The sequence below is a fragment of the Aquarana catesbeiana genome, linkage group LG04 (genome assembly GCF_042186555.1).
Source record: "Aquarana catesbeiana isolate 2022-GZ linkage group LG04, ASM4218655v1, whole genome shotgun sequence".
Taxonomy (NCBI): Eukaryota; Metazoa; Chordata; class Amphibia; order Anura; family Ranidae; genus Aquarana; species Aquarana catesbeiana.
In genome coordinates, this window is record NC_133327.1 from 610,820,866 (window position 1) to 610,842,707 (window position 21,842).

Here is a 21,842-nt window from a genome sequence, read left to right on the forward strand (position 1 = left end):
AAAAACAAAACAAAAAAATATATAAAATAAAAAAAAATTGTCGTTTTATTGTTCTCTCTCTCTCTATTCTCTCTCTATTGTTCTGCTCTTTTTTACTGTATTCTATTCTGCAATGTTTTATTGTTATTATGTTTTATCATGTTAGCTTTTCAGGTATGCAATTTTTTATACTTTACTGTTTACTCTGTTTTATTGTTATCCATTTTTTTGTCTTCAGGTACGCCATTCAGCTGCAGCTTGGATTTATTTACCTTGACAGCAACAGCGTTTGCTCCCATGATACATAAAGCCGTGACTCCAGCGCTGTCGGAGGTGATATATGCCGAAGTATTGGAGCAGCAGGGGCAGAGGAGCGATTTGCTCCTAACTTTTGGGGCGGATGCCCCCATGCTTCGGCATATATAAATGATGCATGTATGCCCATCATTAGAAGTGGGTGGATGAAGGGAGGTATTCTAATGGTGGGCATACCCACCAATCAATCTCTTTTTTTCGTTCAGCTCACAGGCTGCATGAAAAAAAAATTACAATATATGCCCAACAAGGACCAGCAACGTACTGGTATGTTGCTGGACTTTGAGTGGTTATACCAGAATGATGCCTGCAGGTTTAGGTATCATCTTGGTATCATTCTTTTCAGCCAGCGGTCGGTTTTCATGTAAAAGCAATCCTAGTGGCTAATTAGCCTCTAAACTGCTTTTACAAGCAGTGGGAGGGAATGTCCCCCCCTCCCACCATCTTCCATGTTTTTCTCTGGCTCTCCTGTCCCAACAGGGAACCTGAGAATGCAGCCGGTGATTCAGCCAGCTGACCATAGAGCTGATCAGAGACCAGGATGGCTCCAATCATCTCTCTGGCCTAAGAAACCGGAAGCTACGAGCATTTCATGATTTAGATTTCGCCGGATGTAAACAGCGCCATTGGGAAATTGGGAAAGCATTTTATCACGCTGATCTTGGTGTGGTCAGATGCTTTGAGGACAGAGGAGAGATCTAGGGTCTAATAGACCCCATTTTTTTCAAAAAAGAGTACCTGTCACTACCTATTGCTATCATAGGGGATATTTACATTCCCTGACATAACAATAAAAATGATTAAAAAAAAAAAATGAAAGGAACAGTTTAAAAATAAGATAAAGCAAAAAAAAAAAAAAATAAAGAAAAAAAAAAAAAAGCACCCCTGTCCCCCCCTGCTCTCCCGCAACGGCGAACGCAAGCGTTGGTCTGGCGTCAAATGTAAACAGCAATTGCACCATGCATGTGAGGTATCACCGCGAAGGTCAGATCGAGGGCAGCAATTTTAGCAGTAGACCTCCTCCGTAAATCTAAAGTGGTAACCTGTAAAGGCTTTTAAAGGCTTTTAAAAATGTATGTAGTTTGTCGCCACTGCACGTTTGTTCGCAATTTTAAAGCATGTCATGTTTGGTATCCATGTACTCGGCCTAAGATCATCTTTTTTATTTCATCAAACATTTGGGCAATATAGTGTGTTTTAGTGCATAAAATTATAAAAGTGTGTTTTTTCCCAAAAAAATGCGTTTGAAAAATCGCTGCGCAAATACTGTGTGAAAAAAAAAATGAAACCCCTACCATTTTAATCTGTAGCGCCTTTGCTTTAAAAAAATATATAATGTTTGGGGGTTCAAAGTAATTTTCTTGCAAAAAAAAAATATTTTTTCATGTAAACAAATAGTGTCAGAAAGGGCTTTGTCTTCAAGTGGTTAGAAGAGTGGGTAATGTGTGACATAAGCTTCTAAATGTTGTGCATAAAATGCCAGGACAGTTCAAAACCCCCCAAATTACCCCATTTTGGAAAGTAGACACCCCAAGCTATTTCCTGGGAGGCATGTCGAGTCCATGTGGGAAAAAGACAAATTTTTTTTTTTTTTGCACAAAGTTATCACTAAATGATATATTTCTCAAACATGCCATGGGAATATATGAAATTACACCCCAAAATACATTCTGTTGCTTCTCCTGAGTATGGGGATACCACATGTGTGAGACTTTCTGGGAACCTAGCCGCATACGGGACCACGAAAACCAATCACCGCCTTCAGGGTTTCTAAGCGTATAAAATTTGATTTCACTCCTCACTGCCTATGACAGTTTCGGAGGCCATGGAATGCCCAGATGGCACAACCCCCCCCCCCCCCCCCCCAAATGACCCCATTTTGGAAAGTAGACACCCCAAGCTAGTTGCTGAGAGGTATAGTGAGTATTTTGCAGATCTCGCTTTTTGTCACAAAGTTTGAAAATTGAAAAAAGAAAAAAAATACATTTTTCTTTTCTTTCTTGAGAGAAAGCAATGAGAGCTGCAAAATACTCACCATGCAAATAGCTTGGGGTGTCTACTTTCCAAAATGGGGTCATTTGGGGGGGGGGGGTTGAACTGTCCTGGCATTTTATGGCCTTCAGAACTGTGATAGGTAGTGAGGAGTGAAATCAAAAATTTACGCCCTTAGAAATCCTGAAGGCGGTGCTTGGTTTTCTGGGCCCTGTACGCGGCTAAACTTCCAAAAAGTCCCACACATGTGGTATCCCCGTACTTAGGAGAAGCAGCTGAATGTATTTTGGGGTGCAAATTCACATATGCCCATGGCCTGTGTGAGCAATATATCATTTAGTGATAGCTTTTTGTAATTTTTTTTTTTTTTTGTCATTATTCAATCACTTGGGACAAAAAAATTAATATTCAATGGGCTCAACATGCCTCTCAGCAATTTCCTTGGGGTGTCTACTTTCCAAAATTGGGGGTTTTGTACTGCCCTGCCATTTTAGCACCTCAAGAAATGACATAGGCAGTCATAAACTAAAAGCTCTGTAAATTCCAGAAAATGTACCCTAGTTTGTAGACGCTATAACTTTTGCGCAAACCAATAAATATACGCTTATTGACTTTTTTTTACCAAAGACATGTGGCTGAATACATTTTGGACTAAATGTATGACTAAAATTGAGTTTATTGGATTTTTTTATAACAAAAAGTAGAAAATATCATTTTTTTTTTTTATAGCGCAAAAAATAAAAACCGCACAGGTGATCAAATACCAGCAAAAGAAAGCTCTATTTGTGGGAACAAAAGGACGCAAATTTCATTTGGGTACAGCATTGCATGACCGCGCAATTAGCAGTTAAAGCGACGCAGTGCCAAATTGTAAAAAGTGCTCTGGTCAGGAAGGGGGTAAATCCTTCCGGGGCTGAAGTGGTTAATGTGCACGATTTGAAATTGATAAAGGTGGCTGGCAAGTATCGCTGCCTCATGAGAGCAGCAGGCCACTCAATTTCTAACACCACGCAACACTACCACTCCTATGTGTTACTGCACTGTGTAATGCCTATTGTAGTATTCTTGACAGGCATTGAAGGGCGGTTTTAAAGCGGGGGTCCACCTATCTATCGTTTTTTTTTTTTTTTTGGAGTTCATTCACAAACTTTTCTTCTCATGATTATCTACTCTCATGTTCTGTGTAATAAGTCCGCCTGTGTCCGATTTCGTTGTAAAGAATAACTTATAAAATTCACTGAAGGCGGTTTCCATCCTCATTGTGGGCATTTGAAGCCCACAAGCATGTATTTCCTGGATGCGGTGAATGCTGTGCTCCCAGCATTCACCGAGATGTTGTGATGACGCTGTTGCACAATGCATGCTGGGAAGCCTGAGACTAGCTCCCAGGGGACTGTGGGAGGTCTGGGAGAGGCTAGAAACACACCTACTCCTATGGGAGGAAAACCAGGAAGTGCTAAGAAGATTAGAAAAAAAAGGTAATTACGGCGATTTAAATTTTTTTACACAGCATGTCAGCATCTAGGCAAGGAAGAGAATGTATAGAGATAATGTTCAAAATTTGGGTGGAACCCCGCTTTAAGGCTCTATGAATGCTGCTTAAACACAGGATATTGATGCATGTGTGAACGATCTCTGATTATCTGTAAGCTGGTTGTCTGTAGTTTACTACACATGATCTTGTGAATATACAGGCTAGGAGTCCTGAGTTCTTCGCTCCACCCATCTGAAACCATTGCTTAAAACTTAATAGACCATTGTTGTAATTATGATACCCAAGGCTGCATTATTAGAATTCTGTATGCCCGTGCTACCTAAAAATTAAATTCCCTGGGCTCCTCATTGAAGTAAGTAGCCCAGAACGGGAGGAGAATGTACTGTCATTTACAGGCCAGGTGAATGCCTAACTGATTCCAACAATGGACAGAGGTCACTAGTAATGCCTAATGTTTTGTTTTTGTTACAGCTTTTTAGTTGGAGATGGTGCTTTCAAGTGGTCTGTTGATCATGGGATTCCAACGTGTCCTAGAGACATAATGGCTACAAGTGAGTATAGCTTTTGTGATTTGACCATTGTATTGCATGAATTGTAGCAAAGGTAGGCGCTGTCCTTGTTCTAATTTTTTAAGGGTTTCGTTTATTATTAATGTATTTTGTAAAGGTATGCTGTTATAGCAATCATGTGAAGGTTAGCCTTGTGTCTGAATAGTGATGTCCTGAGGGGCTAAATCCTCTTCTTCAGCGGGCGGTCCGCTTTCCGATAAAAGTGGTCTTTGCGGTGGATTCGCCGCGAGATCACTTTTATCGGCGGTGGGAGAGGGGCCCCCTGCTGCATACCAAAGCCATCGTCAGCGCCGGAGGCGATCAGGTCCTGTGTCCTGTCAGGTATGGAGACGAGTGAGGGGAAGATGCCCCCCACCCGTCTCCATACCATTGCAGGGCGGAAGCGACGTCAAAACATCACTTCCGCCCATAGCTCTTAAAGAGACATTTTTATTTATTTTTTTTTCAAAACTACATTTTTATTTTATTTTTTATTGCATTATAGTGTAAATATGAGGTCTTTTTGACCCCAGATCTCATATTTAAGAGGTCCTGTCATGATTTTTTTTTTCTGTAACAAGGGATGTTTACATTCCTTGTAATAGGAATAAAAGTGACACTTACTTTTTATTTTTACACTGTTCTTAAAAAATAAAAATAAATAAATAAGATTAAAAACTTTTTTTTAAACATACTCTGTCACGCCGAGTTAGCGTGCAGAAGCATACGTGAGCAGCGCCCGCATATTAAAACTGTGTTTAAACCACACATGTGAGATATCGCCGCAATCGTTAGAGCTAGAGCAATAATTGTAGCCCTAGATCTCCTCTGTAACTCAAAATGTGCAACCTGCAGAATTTTTTAAACGTCGCCTATGGAGATTTTTAAGGGTAAAAGTTTGTCGCCATTCCATGAGCAGGCGCAATTTTAAAGCGTGACATGTTGGGTATCAATTTACTCGGCGTAACATTTTCTTTCACAATATAGAAAAAAAAAATTGGGCTAACTTTTCTGTTGTCTTATTTTTTAATTCAAAAAGTGTATTTTTTCCCAAAAAAAGTGCGCTTGTAAGACCGCTGCACAAATACGGTGTGACAAAGTATTAAAACGACCATTTTATTCTCTATGGTATTAGAAAAAAAAAATATAATGTTTGGTCAAAAAACTGTTTTTAACTTAAACACCAAATCTCAGAAAGAGACTCGGTCCTTAAGTGGTTAAAAGAGTGAGGGAGGGTTATAACAGCTGTCAGGTTTTAGGAGACAGCAGTAAAAAACAAACAGGTTTTAAGTCTTTCCCAGTGTTTTCATTGTTGTCAGTCTGTCTGTAGAAGAAAATAATAAAATCCTGATGGATGAATGAAAACCTGATGATTCATCTACATTGAACAAAGAATATTTTATTGTTGGAGTTCCACTTTTAAAAAGCAAAGTGTAGTGTACTTTTAGTAATGTTAAATTACTGGGAGTCTGACATAAAGTGTATCTAAACCCAAAAGCAAAAAAAAAAAAAAGTTACTTAGATGTGGTGGCTGCATTCGTTTGCCCTTTTTTAGTTTTTTTTTCCCTTTATATTTTCACCTTATGATGCAGCCAGTAACACATTTCCTGTCTTAAGGTTGTCCACTCTGTTTGGGGAGCACCATAGCCACACTTGCAAAGCAGTTTTATCAACCAGTGGAGGGGATAGTGTTGACTAACATTATATAGATCTACGCCCTCTTCTCAACGCTCTATGTGATAGGCACATTGTGTACCGTTGGAAGTTCCCTTTTTGTTTGCAAGCCACACTGGGGAACCGCTCAGCACTTTAGCGAACACCTGCGGACTGGCAACCTTTCTGTGACACCCTTGGCGTCCCGTTGGTAGCTGTTCCAGACTGGTATGGATCCTTTCTGCAACCAGAACCCTGGATTTCCACTTGCTCAGAGGCTACTCCACGCTCCCATCGCAACAGTCAGAGACGCCGCAAATCTTCTTCTGACTCCTCTCTGAGAGGCCAAGGCGACATGGATACAGAACGCAGCTCACGAGCCTCGCCATCCTCTGACAGACGCAAGATGGATCGTTGAACTGGGTCCTATTGGATCTGTGAGTTTTTTCTCCTTTTTTCTGAGTTTCTTCCTTCATTTGTGGGTTCTAACCCCAGTAAAACATGCTGATTAGATTTTGATTAGCATTGACATGGAAGTGCTTACGCCATGGGATGGTATTCGAGGCTACTTTCTTGCTCCTGAAGTTTTGCACAAGGAGACCCAACCGAAAATTCACTGGTAAGCATGTACCTGTTTTTGTGGTCCTGATTAACATAGTCCTAACTAACGGGTACACCCTCCCTTTTTTCACATGCACTTGCCCTTTACCCGGATCCCAAATAAACGAATCCCCAGGCCATTTAAGGCAGGTTGCCCATACAGGTTCTTCGGATTGTATGAACTGAGGGGGTTATGCAGATAGCATATACTGTACATACATCTAGCTGACTTGTATATCTTCTTACTCTCTCTAGGCTATTTGACTGGGCGTCCTGTACTCCGATTCATTTGCTAGATACTGGGGGCCTCGGATTACTGCATCTCTCATATGGACTACCTTGACAGACATCTGCGGTTTATGAGAGATTTATGATAATTGGCTCTCCTACCCTGCATACACTGCAGTGCATTTGTAGTGCCTGGCATGTCTGGAGGCAGCATTTTTATTAAAGCCTGGGATATATATGCATAGCTGCTAATTTTCATCTGATTACCATACTGGAGATCAGGGTCCCGAATGAAGTTATTTGGGTATCAAGATCTCTAGCGGGGTACTCTACCATTCATTTTTTTAAAGTTTTTTTATTATTGCCCTAGTATTAGCCAGGACGGTTACTCCTCCGGGGCCTATAGGTTGTTTACCTGACTGTGACTATGGCTTTTGTCTCTTGCTTGCCATGTCCCACTTAGAGCAATCAATACAGGCACATGGAGTTCAAGCTCTGGCTAAACTAGACTTCTAAGTATGGATGCTGCTATATATGCTGTATATGTTCTATATGTTTCACTCAGGAGCTCAGTTATTGCGCTATATAGGTTTGGCAAGATGGATCTGTCCTTCAGCTGTGGGGGGGGAGCTTCTACCCTATGCATGTGTACACATGGATGCATGCCATGGGGCCGGGAGTCCTCGTTCTGCAGAGGAACAGGGAGGCACTGGTTTAATGGATACTATACTATTTTTTTCCTTCTACAGCTTCGAACGATCTGCGGTTTAGCACTGGTGAAAATTTTGTTATGTATACTACTTGTGTTGAGGATGGCTCATTTAACTTGCGGTCCTTGGGAGGGGGAGGGTCGGTCTGTCATCTCACCTAGTTCCGGGGGGGGGGGGGGGGTGGGTGGCTGGATTGCATCTTCCCTCCTCCCGCCTCGCCCTAGGAAGTAGGATCTCTCCCTTATACAATCTCTTTTGATCCAGGGAAGCCCTGGGTTGTCGATATTGTTTGACATTTCCTGTGTTTGACCCGTCTCCCACCTTGGAGATGCAGGATCCCCTCTGAATCTTACCGGCTTCCTTTTCCCTTCCATCCCTATACTCCCCCCTATTAGGTGAACTAGCAGGTCTATAGCCACCTCCGGTACTTAATACATTGGTCACTAATTACTTGGCCTTTCTCCCTGGGATTTGTCTATCCCCTATAGTTCCTATATCATCCACACACTCTACAGCAGGCTCTTTCCCTTATTGCATTCTTGTGTATATATTTTTATATTTACCACTGCATATAGACATTTAAGAATAAATTGTCTTTTTTTTTTTCTTTACACATTAGTTAAATTGTACACCACACTTTTTTTTAAAAGAAGGTAAGGAACCCACCAATGTAGCTAATTATCACCTAATTTCTCTCCCTAATGTGGGCGTCAAGTTGTTTTCAAAGATCTTGGCAACCCGATTGTCCTATCATGTGCCGACCTAGGTGGGTTTGGATCATGTGGGCTTCGTCCCTGGCATAGAGGCCAGGGATAACACTATTAAAGCTTTGAATTTGCTTCACTGGCTTACCTCTAATGAACAGAAGGATTTCTTTCTTTCCATGGATCCAGAGAAGGCATTTGACAGAGTGGCCTGGGACTATATGGAAGCTGTATAAGGAGCGTTGGGACATGTATGAGAGCTCCTGTGTTATCCTTATATGCCAACCCCAGAGCCAGGGTTAAAGTCAACGGCCACCTGTCGAGCGCCTTCTCTATACATAACAGGACCAGACAAGGATGCCCTTTATCCCCCTTGCTATATATTCTTACACCGGAACCCCTCCTTTGGTGCATTCGGGCCCATCCTGATGTTAAAGGCATTGAGGTACACAACCAGGTTTACAAGATCGCTGCATTTGCGGATGATGTCCTGCTTTTTCTTTCATCCCCATTGACGTTTTTACCTAATCTTTTGAAGGTTCATGATCACTTTAAATTGCTTTCAAATTTGCTAATTAAATATTCAAAGTCTTTTGCATTGAATGTTTTGCTTCCAAGAGAGCTAACCAAGCAATGCCAGGATAATTTCTCCTTCCAATGAAAAACTGATGCTATTACCTACCTGGAAATGCAACTCCCTGCGGATTTATCAGATCTTTACAGTAGGAATTTTTCAACAGAATTGCAATGCATACACAGACAACTTCAAAAGTGGGATGTACCCACTATTTCCTGGTTTGGGCGAGCAGCCATCTTAAAGATGACGATCCTCCCGGGTTCTTTATAAGCTTCAGACCATACCTTTTCGAAGCCGTCTGTTTTTTTTTGCGTCTTATAAATCCATGTATAGAGCTTTTCTATGGGGTAACGAATCTGCGCAGATAAGTTGGTCGAAACTCGTGATACCTAAGTCGAGAGGCGGGATTGGTCTTCCAGACATGCAATGCCACTACTGGGCAGTTCATCTAGCTCAGTTAAATGACTGGAAAGTCCATGCCTGCTGTAAAGGATGGGTAAGCTTGGAATCTTTGATTTCTGACTCTGGCCTACCCTGAGTTATGGGTCAAGAATAGTACCAATTGTATAATGTGTGTAAGATTGGGGTGATCAGACTCAATCGATAGGTGCGTTTTTCAATGAGTACAGCAGTCCAAAACTGTATTTTTAAGGGCCTGGTTGCCCACTTTTATTTAAAAGCATGGAAAAGTTCACAAAGACATCAGTAGTCCACGCAGGGGGGTTCCACCATTACTGTCTCTTGCACACTCAATACTTTAGCCTCCTGGCTTACATTCTTGCCACACGGCTGCTTCAGGCCTTTAGCCTAGGCCTTAGGTCTGCTCCTTAGAACAAAAGTTTCCTAGAATTAAGCTCTCTCCTAGCTTACTCCTGATCAGCACCTTGCTGCTCTGTCACAAAGTACATCTGCCTCCTGCAAACATGCATGCTCTGGCTGCACCCATGTAACCTCTGACTCCTGCAGAGGATTGGGAGTCCACCTGACTCCCATGCACAGACTTCCTGTCTGTTGGGTAGGGCCCTGAGCCATAGTCAGGTCACAACTAAATAGCCCAGAACACAGCTGTGCAATCAGCGTGCCTTTCTCTCCAAAATCTGGCGTAAACCAGCAATCTTCCAGGTAGCACAGGGTCCCATTGCCACATGTGTTGTATGCATTTTCTGCCTTATGGTAGGCTCTCTCATTTGCTGATGTACATTATGGTTTGTCATCTTCCATTTACATGATGATATCATGTATTTGGTGATTGTTTGCTATATCGGCTCTAAACTTTGATAAAATGTTTATGATTAAAAAAAGTGGACTCTGTAAGCAACCATCTGTGTTAAATGGTTTGTCAACCTTCTAAATGCTAATAGCTTGGTCTGGTAAATGAAGTTGAAAAATAAGACTTCATGACCGGATAAACAGCTGAATGTTAATAAAGTAAAAAAATGAAAATGAATGCAGCCACCTCATTGAAGAATTTTGAAAATACTTTCTAAATCTTACGGTAAACCGAAGGAAACTAACCTGGTAGAAAAAAATTAACTTTTTCTAAACAAGAGTGTTAAAAAAAACAAACAAATTTGTTTCAAGAAAATAATACAAGCCATACAGATTGCTGCAAACATACATGCACACACTGTCTATTCTTTCCCAGAAGGTGAACATTAGCAATAGTCTGTATGCAATAGAGATACACTAAAGTCACTTAGCATAGCTTGTCCATGATGCCCTTAGCATACAGTACTCTGGACATCAACTGATCACAGTTGGTCTTGGCAGTCTCTGTCTTGTAGTGTTGTTGTACTATCGTAGAATCTCATGGATCTCAGTCCTTGGTGCTGCACAATGGCTTCTTTAGCAGTCGTGAATGCAGTTTTCTGTTCTAAACCCCATGAGTGCTAGTCTTTTTCTGGTTTCATCGTATATGATCCTCAGGGTCGGTCTAAGAAGTAGGATGGCTAGTCCTAGTCCTATTTTTGTTCGTAGGGGGCTACAGTCCCTTGATAGTTTGCACAACTGTCTCAGGAAATATTCTCTGTGGCCCACTCCTTATCATTCCCAGGAAAGTCCAAGGATCCCTATTCTCAGCAGGGATTTCTTTGTGGCCTCCTGGTAGTCTGTACTGCTTGAGTCAGACTGGTATCTCTGATGAAGGAAGGTACACTGGGGTCCATTTCACATGACCTGCAGCATTCACTCCCCCTACCAGATAGGCTTTGCGAGGATAGCTGAACATGAATGTACCCCATTCAGTCTGGATTGACTCACCTTAAAAACATTGGGCCCGTGCTATACCGAAAGACCGCTACAGCTTGGGCTTGAAATGCCGGGAGGGCGTAAATTGATGTCCTCCTGTTCTCGTGATGCCCGCGCGCCCTCTGATCACAAAATTCTTGGGACTCGGCTGATCACAGATCGGGTAAAGGGACAATCACAGTAGGCCCTTTACAACGTGATCAGCTGTCAGCCAATGACAGCTGGTCACGGAAGTAAACAGAAGCCACTTGTTTTTCTTTTTTTGTTTTTTTTTTTTTCCCCTCACACTGTCGGAGTGAAGAAAGCCTTTAACCATTGCCGACCAGCCGCTGCAGTTTCACTGCGGCAGAATGGCACAGCTGGGCGAAACAACGTTATGTTACGTCGCTTCACCCTGTGGCCACTAGGGGCGCGCGCTCCCGCTGCTTTCCCCCGAAGCCGATGTGAGTGCCTGGCGGTCACGATCACCGCCGGGCTATGGCGATCCCTGCTGACACACCAAGAACCGGGATCTGTGTGTGTACAACACACAGTTTCCGTTTCTCTGAGGGGAGAAAAGACAAATCGTCTGTTTATATAGAGTATGAACAGCGATCTGTCATCTCCCCTATACAGTCCTCTCCCCCCTTCAGTTAGAACACACACTAGGGAACACAATCCCTTGATGGCCCCCTAGTGTTAATCCCTTCCCTGTCAGTGACATTTTTACAGTAATCGGTGCATTTTTATAGCACTGATCGCTGTATAAGTGCCAATGGACCCAAAAATGTGTCAAAAGCGTCCGATGTGTCCGCCATAATGTCGCAGTCCCGATAAAAATCGCAGATCGCCGCCATTACTAGTAAAAAAAATAAAAAAAAATAAAAATGCCATAAAACTATCCTCTATTTTGTAGACGCTATAACTTTTGCGCAAACCAATCAATATACGCTTATTGCGATTTTTTTTTTTTTTTTTTTTTTTTTTTTAACCAAAAATATGTATAAGAATACATATCGGTCTAAACTGAGGCAAAAAATTTTTTTTTCTTTATATTTTTGGGTGATATTTTATTATAGCTTTTTTTGTTTATAGCGCATAGAATACAAACCGCAGAGGTGATCAAATACCACCAAAAGAAAGCTCTATTTGTGGGAAAAAAAGGACGTCAATTTTGTTTGGGTACAACATCGCACGACTGCGCAATTGTCAGCTAAAGCGACGCAGTGCCGAATCGCAAAAAGTGCTTTGGTCAGGAAGGGGGTAAAATCTTCTGGGGCTGAAGCGGTTAACTGGCTTCTGTTAGAGGGATATCGGTCCCAAAAAGTGCAGATCAGTGCTGCGATTCATTGCCCTCCAGTGCCGCTAATCAGTGCTGCTAATCATTGCCATCTATCAATACCGCCTATCAGTGCCACCTCTCTGTGCTTACTATTAGTGCCCATCAGTGCCATCTGATACCCATCAGTGACACCTATCAGTGCTACCTCAGTGCAGCTTATTAGTGCCCATCATAAAAATTACCTGTTTGCAAGCATATAACAAAGGGAGGGGAGAGAACCTACCAAGAAGTGGAACAGGAACACAGTGGTTGAATATAAAACAGCTTTTATGTAGAAAAAGCTCTAAAGAAGTTAGCGGTGATCGGCTAATGAAATGTGTCAGTGTGACGTTGCACACGTGACGTGTCTCCGGACCGCTGCTAACGGGCAATAACAGATGGCGAGATGACTGCTGACTGTAACCTGAAACGGCGATACTCACGCTGATGGCGCGGTGATGCGAGGGGATTGGAGTGTCTTACTATACAGAGCGGAGTAGGAGTTGACAAAACAACGGAAGTGGAAAATGGAGACCCCCCCCCAGCACTCTGACCAACACTTATTAGATTCCCAGCTGGTGCTGGCAACACTACTCAAGTGGTGAAATTCCCCCCTTTGCTCACCTCGTGAACAAACATCAGCATCCCAGCCTTGCATTGGTGAACTACCCCCTGCTTGGCATTTGAGGCCAATCTGGTCAGCTATAGGCAACCATTTAGGATGGACTGCCAAATAATTGGTTAATTAACCACAGGGCTGCTCAGTGAGCTTTATTTAATCTGCTAGCCTGCACCAGACACCTTCCCTTATTACACACCTTACTCATTTTAACCAGGGTGACTATTCTTGAAGCTTGCCAATCAAGCCTTATTTGCTACAACAAGAATCCATGGCAATTGATAATTCAAATTAAAGTGTGCTAGACCATGTGTATGGGTTTATGCGCAGCTGCGAGTCCCGCTCACAGACAACGTTGTCTTTTAATTACAATACAATAAAGCTGTTTAATATTCAACCGCTGTGTTCCACTTATGTGACCTTCTTGGTAGGTTCTCTCCCCTCTCTTTGTTATCTGATAGAATATTTGCCCTAAAATCCTGATCCACTTTGTGGACTTATGTCTTTTATTTATAACTGACCGTTTTACTTAATGCTGGGAGTACGGCCATCACTATAATTCTGGCGCTCTGACAGCAGATACGCTGTCTTCTCACACACAGCGGTTCTGCCTGCCCCTTACCCTGGCTGTTCATTCACAAATGGATTCACATAAGACAAAGTGATTGGACAGGAGGGGCGAGCACAGCAGTTGCATGTGACACTGCAGCTACAGAAGCTGAGAACAGAAAGGCCAATGTCCAAGCACCATAAGTATAGTGATAACTATGCTCCCACATTCATTAAAAAGTTAACTGTAAATGAAAGAGAAGGCTACAAGGTGGCATGCATATTGTTGGACTTAAGGTAGAATTTCAGGATAAATCTAAATGGTTTTACAAATATTTCCTTTCCCCTCCTAACAACTATGCTGGATTAAAGATATCCCAGACCTGTGGGTTTCAAGGGAGTACAAAATAGGGTTAAAAACTCTACCCCCTTTTCCTGATTAAGATCAACCATAATCTGCCCGAAAAACAGTCTTATTTTTAGAACAACCGGAAACAATTCTTGTTCCAGGGAGAGGTTGTTCTAGTACCTATAAAGGTCATGTTAAAACGTTTCTATTCAAACCTGTTCACAGTTCTAAATCCACCCTATCTTGGATCATAAATACTTCAACAAATTCCTTCAAATCCCAAAATCTCAAATGGAATCCTCAAGGTCAGTTATTGGCTCTCTGAGACGAGGACAGTCGTAGACACCCAGGATGCCTATTTGCATATGCCCATTTATCCGCCTCAGCAGCGCTTTCTACACTTTTTAGTAGGAGGCAATCACTCCCAGTTTGCCACACTGCCATTTGTCATATCTTGCCAGAGTATTCACAAAAGTCCTTGCACATCTTCTTTCATGTCTGAGAATTCAGGGTATCTAAGTCAAAGGTTATCTAAACAACCTTCTTCTGAAGGACTCCTCTCCCTTTCAGATATCTGAAAACTTCCACAGGACTATTCAGAGGCTTCAAGTTATTGGTTGGGCAATCAACTTCCAAAAATCTACACTCCAACCTTCACCTGGAATACTTGGGCCTAATTCTAGAGACGGCCCAAGCAAAGCTCTTTATTCCGAAGAAAAACTGCTCTCATGCAGAACTCACACTCTGGACTTGGGGTCAGAGATGTTTTTCTGTGAGATTCTCCAAAAGAGTCTTGGTGGTCTCCTTTTAGGGCTAGCCCATTTGCCCAATTTCATTTGAGACCTCTCCAACATCTTGTTGGCATGGTACAAGCATGCTCCTTCTCTCGAGCTACCCATGCTCCTATCCAGCCAAGCAATGAATTTTCTAGCTTGGTGGATTTCCCAATAGGGAAGTCATTTCTGCAAGTTCACTGGAAGGCGATAATGACAGATGCCTGTTTTTCAGGCTAGGGAGGAGTGTTCCACTTTCTCATAGTTCAGGGAATATGGTCACCAGCAGAAAACAAGCTCCCCATCAACATCCTTGAGCTCAGAGCGATAAGGATGCCTCTGAGCCACTGGACCCCCCTTCTGGAAGGGCACCCAGTCCAGGACCAAATGGACAACAACACAGCTGTGGCCTACATCAGTCACAGGGGGGGTACCAGGAGTCATGCATTCTTGAAGGAAGTTGCATGACTCCTGGAAGGAAGGAAACTGTTTGCATGCCACCATGGTACACCCATTTTAGGGTGTAACATGTAAAAAAAAAAAAATATTTTGGTTTAGATGCACTTTAAAAGAATGATCCACTTATGCTTGCTGGCTTTTAAGAGTCTTACTTTACTTTAAACTACAGCACAGGTTTGTTTGAATCCCTGTACTATCCCGTTATCGCTAGGGATGTCTTTTGTGGTGATATCATAGCAAACATTGGGCTGTATATGGCCTGCATTAATCATGATGTGAAAGCAAAGAGAACTAGAGATTGAGTGAAAGCAGATCAAGTCCATGTATATCTCCCACTGTCTGGCTTCTTTCAGAGCCTAGGCATGACAAGTATGTTTAGCTGCTTGGGATGCCATACTAACTCATTAGAGAGAAATGCACAGCACATGTACACAAAAGACTCTTCCCTTGCATGTCAGATATTCTGGAATGCTGAAGCTCTATGGGCTGTGCTAAAATTTAAACTAGGAACTTGGTATGTGCCAGAGCATGAGGTTTTCTTTACAGTGTAGTTTGTTTTTCTTTCATTTGCTTTCATTTCTCAGTTGTGTTTTTTCATGTTCAATCTAAAACTAGGTTTGTAAGTTTTATCTTTATATGAAATTATAAAATAAAGAATGAGGCGCTATACATGTTCATAAACAAACTGGCATAAAGAAAACACTGCATCAAACATAAATGTGCACATTGATGAAAAAATAAGCAAGCTTAAAGTCCATAAGTGAATAAATCCCAACACCAAAATTGAATATTCTGAGATGAAACTTCTAGTTCTTCCACCACGAGTGCTCAGTATGAAGATGACCACTCACCAAAGCTGTTTGACCCCTTTTTACAGGATGGTCAAAAAACACTTTGGGAACACCAGATTGGTTCCACTAATGGCATAAATCCACTCCAATGGCCACTAGGAAGGAGCTAGAATGTAAAACATGAGTCCACAGGAGACACGGATGAAAGTCTCATAGTGTAGTAAAAACAGTAGCAATGATAGCAGTTACACTCACATGTGATAGTGCCTGGCCTGGCACTAGGTGTAAATGGCGTGTGTGAGTCAGCTGATCCCTGGGGGTAACGTTGGTTCCACATCTCTCTACGAAGGTGCAAAGCCTGATGTGGGGTATCGAATATGGACCCGGAAATGACAGATCCTCCTCTCCAACATATGTTTCGCCGTGAATGGCTCTTAGGAAGTGATGTCACGTCACTTCTTGCTTGCTTTTATGTGAATAGAAAGGCTGCTATTGGTGACGCTCCTTCAAAATGGAGAAGACAAAAATATAATACAGAATCTGCATCCAGGGAGCGCTGATGCACACACACTGCCCACACTACTCAAACATAGCCAACCTTACAAAGGAATCAATAAATGGACTAATACATTAAAAAAGTTTTATAGTCAACAATCACCTAGACAGTGATAAATGAACTATTTTAGTGCACTGATGCAATTTAGAACTGGGTAAGATCAGATGGGTATATTGCGGCTTGAAAGAAATAGCATATAGCTTGGGAATTGAATAAGAACTCTAATGCCGCGTAGACACGGTTGGATTTTCCCGATGGAAAATGTTCGATGGGAGCCTTTTGTTGGAAATTCCGACCGTGTGCAGGTTCCATTGGACATTTTCCATCAGAATTTCTGTCGCACAAAATTTGAGATCTGGTTCTCAAATTTTCTGACAGCAAAATCCGTTGTCGGAAATTACGATCGTGTGTACACAATTCCGACGCACAAAGTGCCACGCATGCTCGGAATCAAGCAGAAGAGCAACACTGGCTATTGAACTTCATTTTTCTCGGCTCGTCGTACCTGTTGTACGTCACCGCGTTCTTGACGTTCAGAATTTTCAACCAACTTTGTGTGACCGTGTGTATGCAAGACAAGTTTGAGCCAACATCCGTCAGAAAAAAAACATGGATTTTGTTTCATCTCAGAAACCCCGTGTGTTAACTAGTTGTGGTTGGTCACATTCAGTTGGACTTGTTTTGTAAGTTTGAAGATGTTTTGCAGCATATCCAAGCAGCTTATTTGATTCTAATGAGTTTCAGAAACATAGTCCAGTATTTACAGCCACACGGGTTACTTGTTCAGCTTAAGCCAATCGCTGTTGGATTAAACATTACAAAGATCAGCTACTACTAGCTATGCCATCTCCTAGATAAATAAGAACCTTTACACACATAGCGAAGGAAGGGTGAGTATATGTTGCTGGGGGAAAGGGCATTCATTGCTTTGCCCTTCCTGGACAAAAGGACAGGTTTGATTTAAAGAATCTAGCTATAAGCAAATGACAATGAAAGGGTAAAGACCCAAGCAATTATGGGGACATATTGTCATTCTAACCTAGTACAAGTATCAAAAGCGGGCAGGTGATTTACCCTATCGTTGCCATTCCAAAGTAAATCAGTCTCATGCCTATTAAAGTGGAAGTAAACCCTTTTCCCCAAGTCATCCTCCAGGACGGTCACATGAGAGATAGGCTCCACCTCCTGCAGGAAACACAAGGACATACAAGTTTAAAAAGCCCCCCCCCCCCGGCTGCCCCCTCTTGTGTTTCCTGCATCCTGCAAACATCGGCACTGGAGGGGGACATACACTTTCCCAGTTTGTTTTTCTTTTAGACCGCTTTTGTTCGGAGCAGGCATCCCTGGACACCTTCTTTGCTCCCCCTGTGCGCAGCTGACGAGGCAGTTAGTCACAGGTACAACTTGGGAGGGAAGGAGTACTCGAGGAGGAAGGATTCACCTACAAACCTCCGACCCAGCCAGAACCCTCCTGGACACCCCTGCACCAGAGGATAAGGAGACAGTGGGGGGTTTTGTTTCCCTCCCCCCTACCCTTACTTTAGGTTAAGCTGAGGATAGGGGAAGAGCCCATGGGGACACCAACATTTGCGGAGACCTGGAGATCCTGAGTCAGGCTGCACTATCCGCTGAATTCCCCTTGCCATTAGGCGGGCTCGTACGGGGGCATCAGGATGTCTGTTCTCCCCCCACAGCACACTAACACACCGCAGGCCCGTTTTCAAGCGTTTTCATTCGGCCATCATGGGTGGAAGTGACATCAGCAAGATGGCGCCGCCGCAGGAAATGGCAAGGTGGCCATTTTGGAAAAAGGCTACAAGGCAGATACTAGGGTTGTGAGTAGCGGGGGCCATGCCGGCTCTGGACAGCAGGCCAGGGGGTGTGCCAGAAGTCGGCCTGGACCCCCTGGCGGCATCTTATATGCATCCTTTCTGAATAATGGCGGCGGCAGCAGCGGGAGTACACTGGGCGTGCTCCCTCCAGGTGGTCAAAATGGAGGAGGATCAAGGCCCTTTACCATAGACTTTGGAGGGAAGGCCCTAGCTCTCACCCGGTCAGACGAAGGGGAGGATCCAGGGGTACTTCCCAGTCAGGGTAGTTACCCCTGAGCATGGTTTCACAGAGGGGAGGGTCAGGTGGACTATCCCTAGGGGCGGCAGGAGGGGGAGGCCCCCAGGGGCAGCAGCAGCAAACCCCCGGGTGCGCTTTTTCTCTCTCTCTCTCTCTCTCTCTCTCCCTCTCCCCCTCTCCCTCCCCCCCTCTCTCTCTCTCTCTCTCTCTCTCTCTCTCTCTCTCTCTCTCTCTCTCTCTCTCTCTCTCTCTCTCTCTCCCCCTCCCCTCTCCTCTCTCTCTCTCTTTCTGTCTTTTTCCCTCTCTCACCCCCCCTCTCTCTCTCCCTCTCTCTCTCCGGGCGTTCTCCCTCCCCTCCAGGTGGTCAAAATGGTGGAGGATCAAGGCCCTTTATCAGAGACTTTGGAGGGAGGGACCCTGATCTACAGTCGAACATGAGAGGAAGTCCTTACAAGCTTACAAAGGACCGAACAATTTCTCACCCATCTGGGGTGGAAAATCAATTTAGAAAAGTCGAACAGAATTCCCTACCAAATGGCAATGTTCCTGGGCTACATAATCGACAGGACTGCGCAGATCATCTTACCATAGGAGAAGATAGTCAAACTAGTCAACGTAGCAGAACAATTGAGAACCTCAACTCAAGGGACAAGAAGGGTCATAATGTCCCTCTTGGGGCTCATGTCTGCCTCCATCCCAGCGGTATAATGGGGCCAATTACACATGAGGGCACTACAGTGCCACCTATTAAACAACTGGGATGGAAATTTAAAATCACTGGAAGAAGAGATTCCTATTCCCAGAGTCATCAGGAGGTCATTGGCGTGGTGGATAAAGGACACCCTGGCAAATGGCAGACTCTGGCTTCTGCCAATTCAAATTCGGGTTACCACAGATGCAAGCGCATCTGGATGGGGGGCCCATATAGGGCAACAGGTCAGACAAGGGACCTGGAAACCGTATTCGTCAGAAGTTTCCTCCAACTTAAAGGAACTGACATTGGTGCTAAAGGCACTGCTTGCCTTCCAGGAGGCAGTAGTGGGAAAGCACATCCAGATATTATCAGACAAAGTTACTAGGTTGGCGTATATCAACCGCCAAGGGGGTACCGGGTCGAGACCTCTCATAGGGACAGCACATGACCTCCTCTCCTGGGCGGAGTTCACTTGGACAAGCAATACCCTACCGATTTTCTTGAGCCGAAGACAGCTAGATGCAACAGTCAATCAGAACTGAATGACAGAATCTTCTTGATACTAACCACAAATTGGGGCCTTCTGGAGAATGACCTTTTTTGCCATTTTCCCTAAAAAGAGAGGAAGACTCACTACGGGTAGACTCCCTAGGGTTCCCATGGAGGTTTAACCTAGCTTACGCCTTTTCTCCAGTTCAAATCCTTCCTAGAACGATCAGGAAGATTTGAATGGAGAAGGTAAAGGTGATCCTACGAGCACCCTTCTGGCCAAAGAGGGTGTGGTTTACAGCACTAAAAAAGAAGACGACCTCTGGATTCTATCGAACCAAGACAACCTTCTTTTGCAGTCGGGAGTGTGCCACCCGCAACTTCAAACTCTGAAATTATGAGCATGGATCTTGAACGATGCAAAAGGAAGATCGGGTGAAAATAGAAGCGCCTTCAATGGTGACAGCGTGCCACTGGAAGGCTTCGTTATAGGCAATTATTTCATAATGTGCTAGTATGCGATGTATACTAGCTCATTATGCCATTGTCTTACAGGGTTACTATTGCTTTAATCACCCTTATTAATCATATATGCAAATATCAAATATGATCTGTGAAATTAAGCTGTTTAACATGTTTCCTTTGCTCTATAAATGTGCTCATTATTGTTGTGATATAAGAATATATACAGTTGTGCTCATTAGTTTATATATCCTGGCAGAATTTATTTTTTCTTGGCCATTTTTCAGAGAATATGAATGATAAAACAAGAACTTTTCTTTCACTCATGGTTAGTGTTTGGCTGAAGCCATGTATTATCAATCAACTGTTTACATACCCCAGTTATTAATACCGTGTATTGCCCCCTTTAGCATCAATTACAACTTGAAGTCTTTTGTGGTATTTGTGGATGAGGCTCTTTATCTTCTCAGATGGTAAAGCTGCCCATTCCTCTTGGCAAAAAGCCTCCAGTTCCTGTAAATTCTTGGGCTGTCTTGCATAAACTGCACGTTTGAGATCTCCCCAGAGTGGCTCAATGATATTGAGGTCAGGAGACTGAGATGGCCACTCCAGAACCTTCACTTTATTCTGCTGTAGCCAATGACAGGTCGACTTGGCCTTGTGTTTTGGTTTATTGTCATGTTGAAATGTCCAAGTACGTTCCATGCGCAGCTTCCTGGCTGATGAAAGCAAATGTTCCTCCAGTATTTTTTGATAACATACTGCATTCATCTTGCCATCAATTTTGACCAAATTTCCTGTGCCTTTGTAGCTCACACATCCCCAAAACATCAGCGATCCACCTCTGTGTTTCACAGTAGGAATGGTGTACCTTTCATCATAGGCCTTGTTGACTCCTCTCCAAATGTAGCGTTTATGGTTTAAGGCCAAAAAGCTCAATTTTGGTCTTTTTACTCCAAATGACTTTGTGCCAGAAAGTTTGAGGCTTGTTTCTGTGCACCTGATCATAATTTGATTTCAACAGAACCCCTCATTTTCCACATCTTGATTAGAGTTTGAACACTGCTGATTGGCATTCTCAATTCCTTGGATATCTTTTTATATCCGTTTCCTGTTTTATACAGTTCAACTACCTTTTCCCGCAGATCCTTTGACAATTCTTTTGCTTTCCCCATGTCTCAGAATCCAGAAACGTCAGTTCAGCACTGGATGAAAGATGCAAGGGTCTGTCAGGAGTCCAGAAACTCACTGACCTTTTATACACACACACACGCACTAATTACAAGCAAACATATCCCAGGTGAGGATGGTTACCTTTAATAGCCATTCAAACCCCTTTGTGCCAACTTGTGTGCATGTTATTAGGCCAAAATTACCAGGGTATGTAAACCTTACAGAGGTAAGGGCATAAAGCTCTAGGCAGTGTCTGCAGGAGACTGACACTGCACCTGTAATCTACTGATAATGGCTACAATGTTCTGTAGGCGCCAGTGAAAAAAAAAAAAAAAAAAAAGAACACTTTTCCCCCTTAAAAATATGAGCATATATTTTTTTCACAAATGGTGAACTTCGCCTATAAGCAGGCTTAATTGAAATGACACAAGTTTTATTATGTTCTGTTGGTTGCAGCATGGCATGAGGCGGTGGACTGCATTGCATGGTAGTGTACTGAAATAAAAAAGT

The 21,842-nt window shown here is 43.1% G+C and overlaps 1 protein-coding gene across 3 annotated transcripts in view; it reads left to right on the forward strand.

Annotated features, from left to right (window-relative positions):
• Nucleotides 1-21,842, forward strand: part of TASP1 (taspase 1) — a 354,361-nt gene that overhangs the window by 86,094 nt on the left and 246,425 nt on the right. For all 3 annotated transcript variants that reach the window (XM_073628255.1, XM_073628257.1, XM_073628256.1), the window contains one exon: nucleotides 4,253-4,332. In XM_073628255.1, the coding sequence (XP_073484356.1) occupies nucleotides 4,253-4,332 (80 nt within the window). The remainder of the gene's footprint in view (nucleotides 1-4,252; nucleotides 4,333-21,842) is intronic.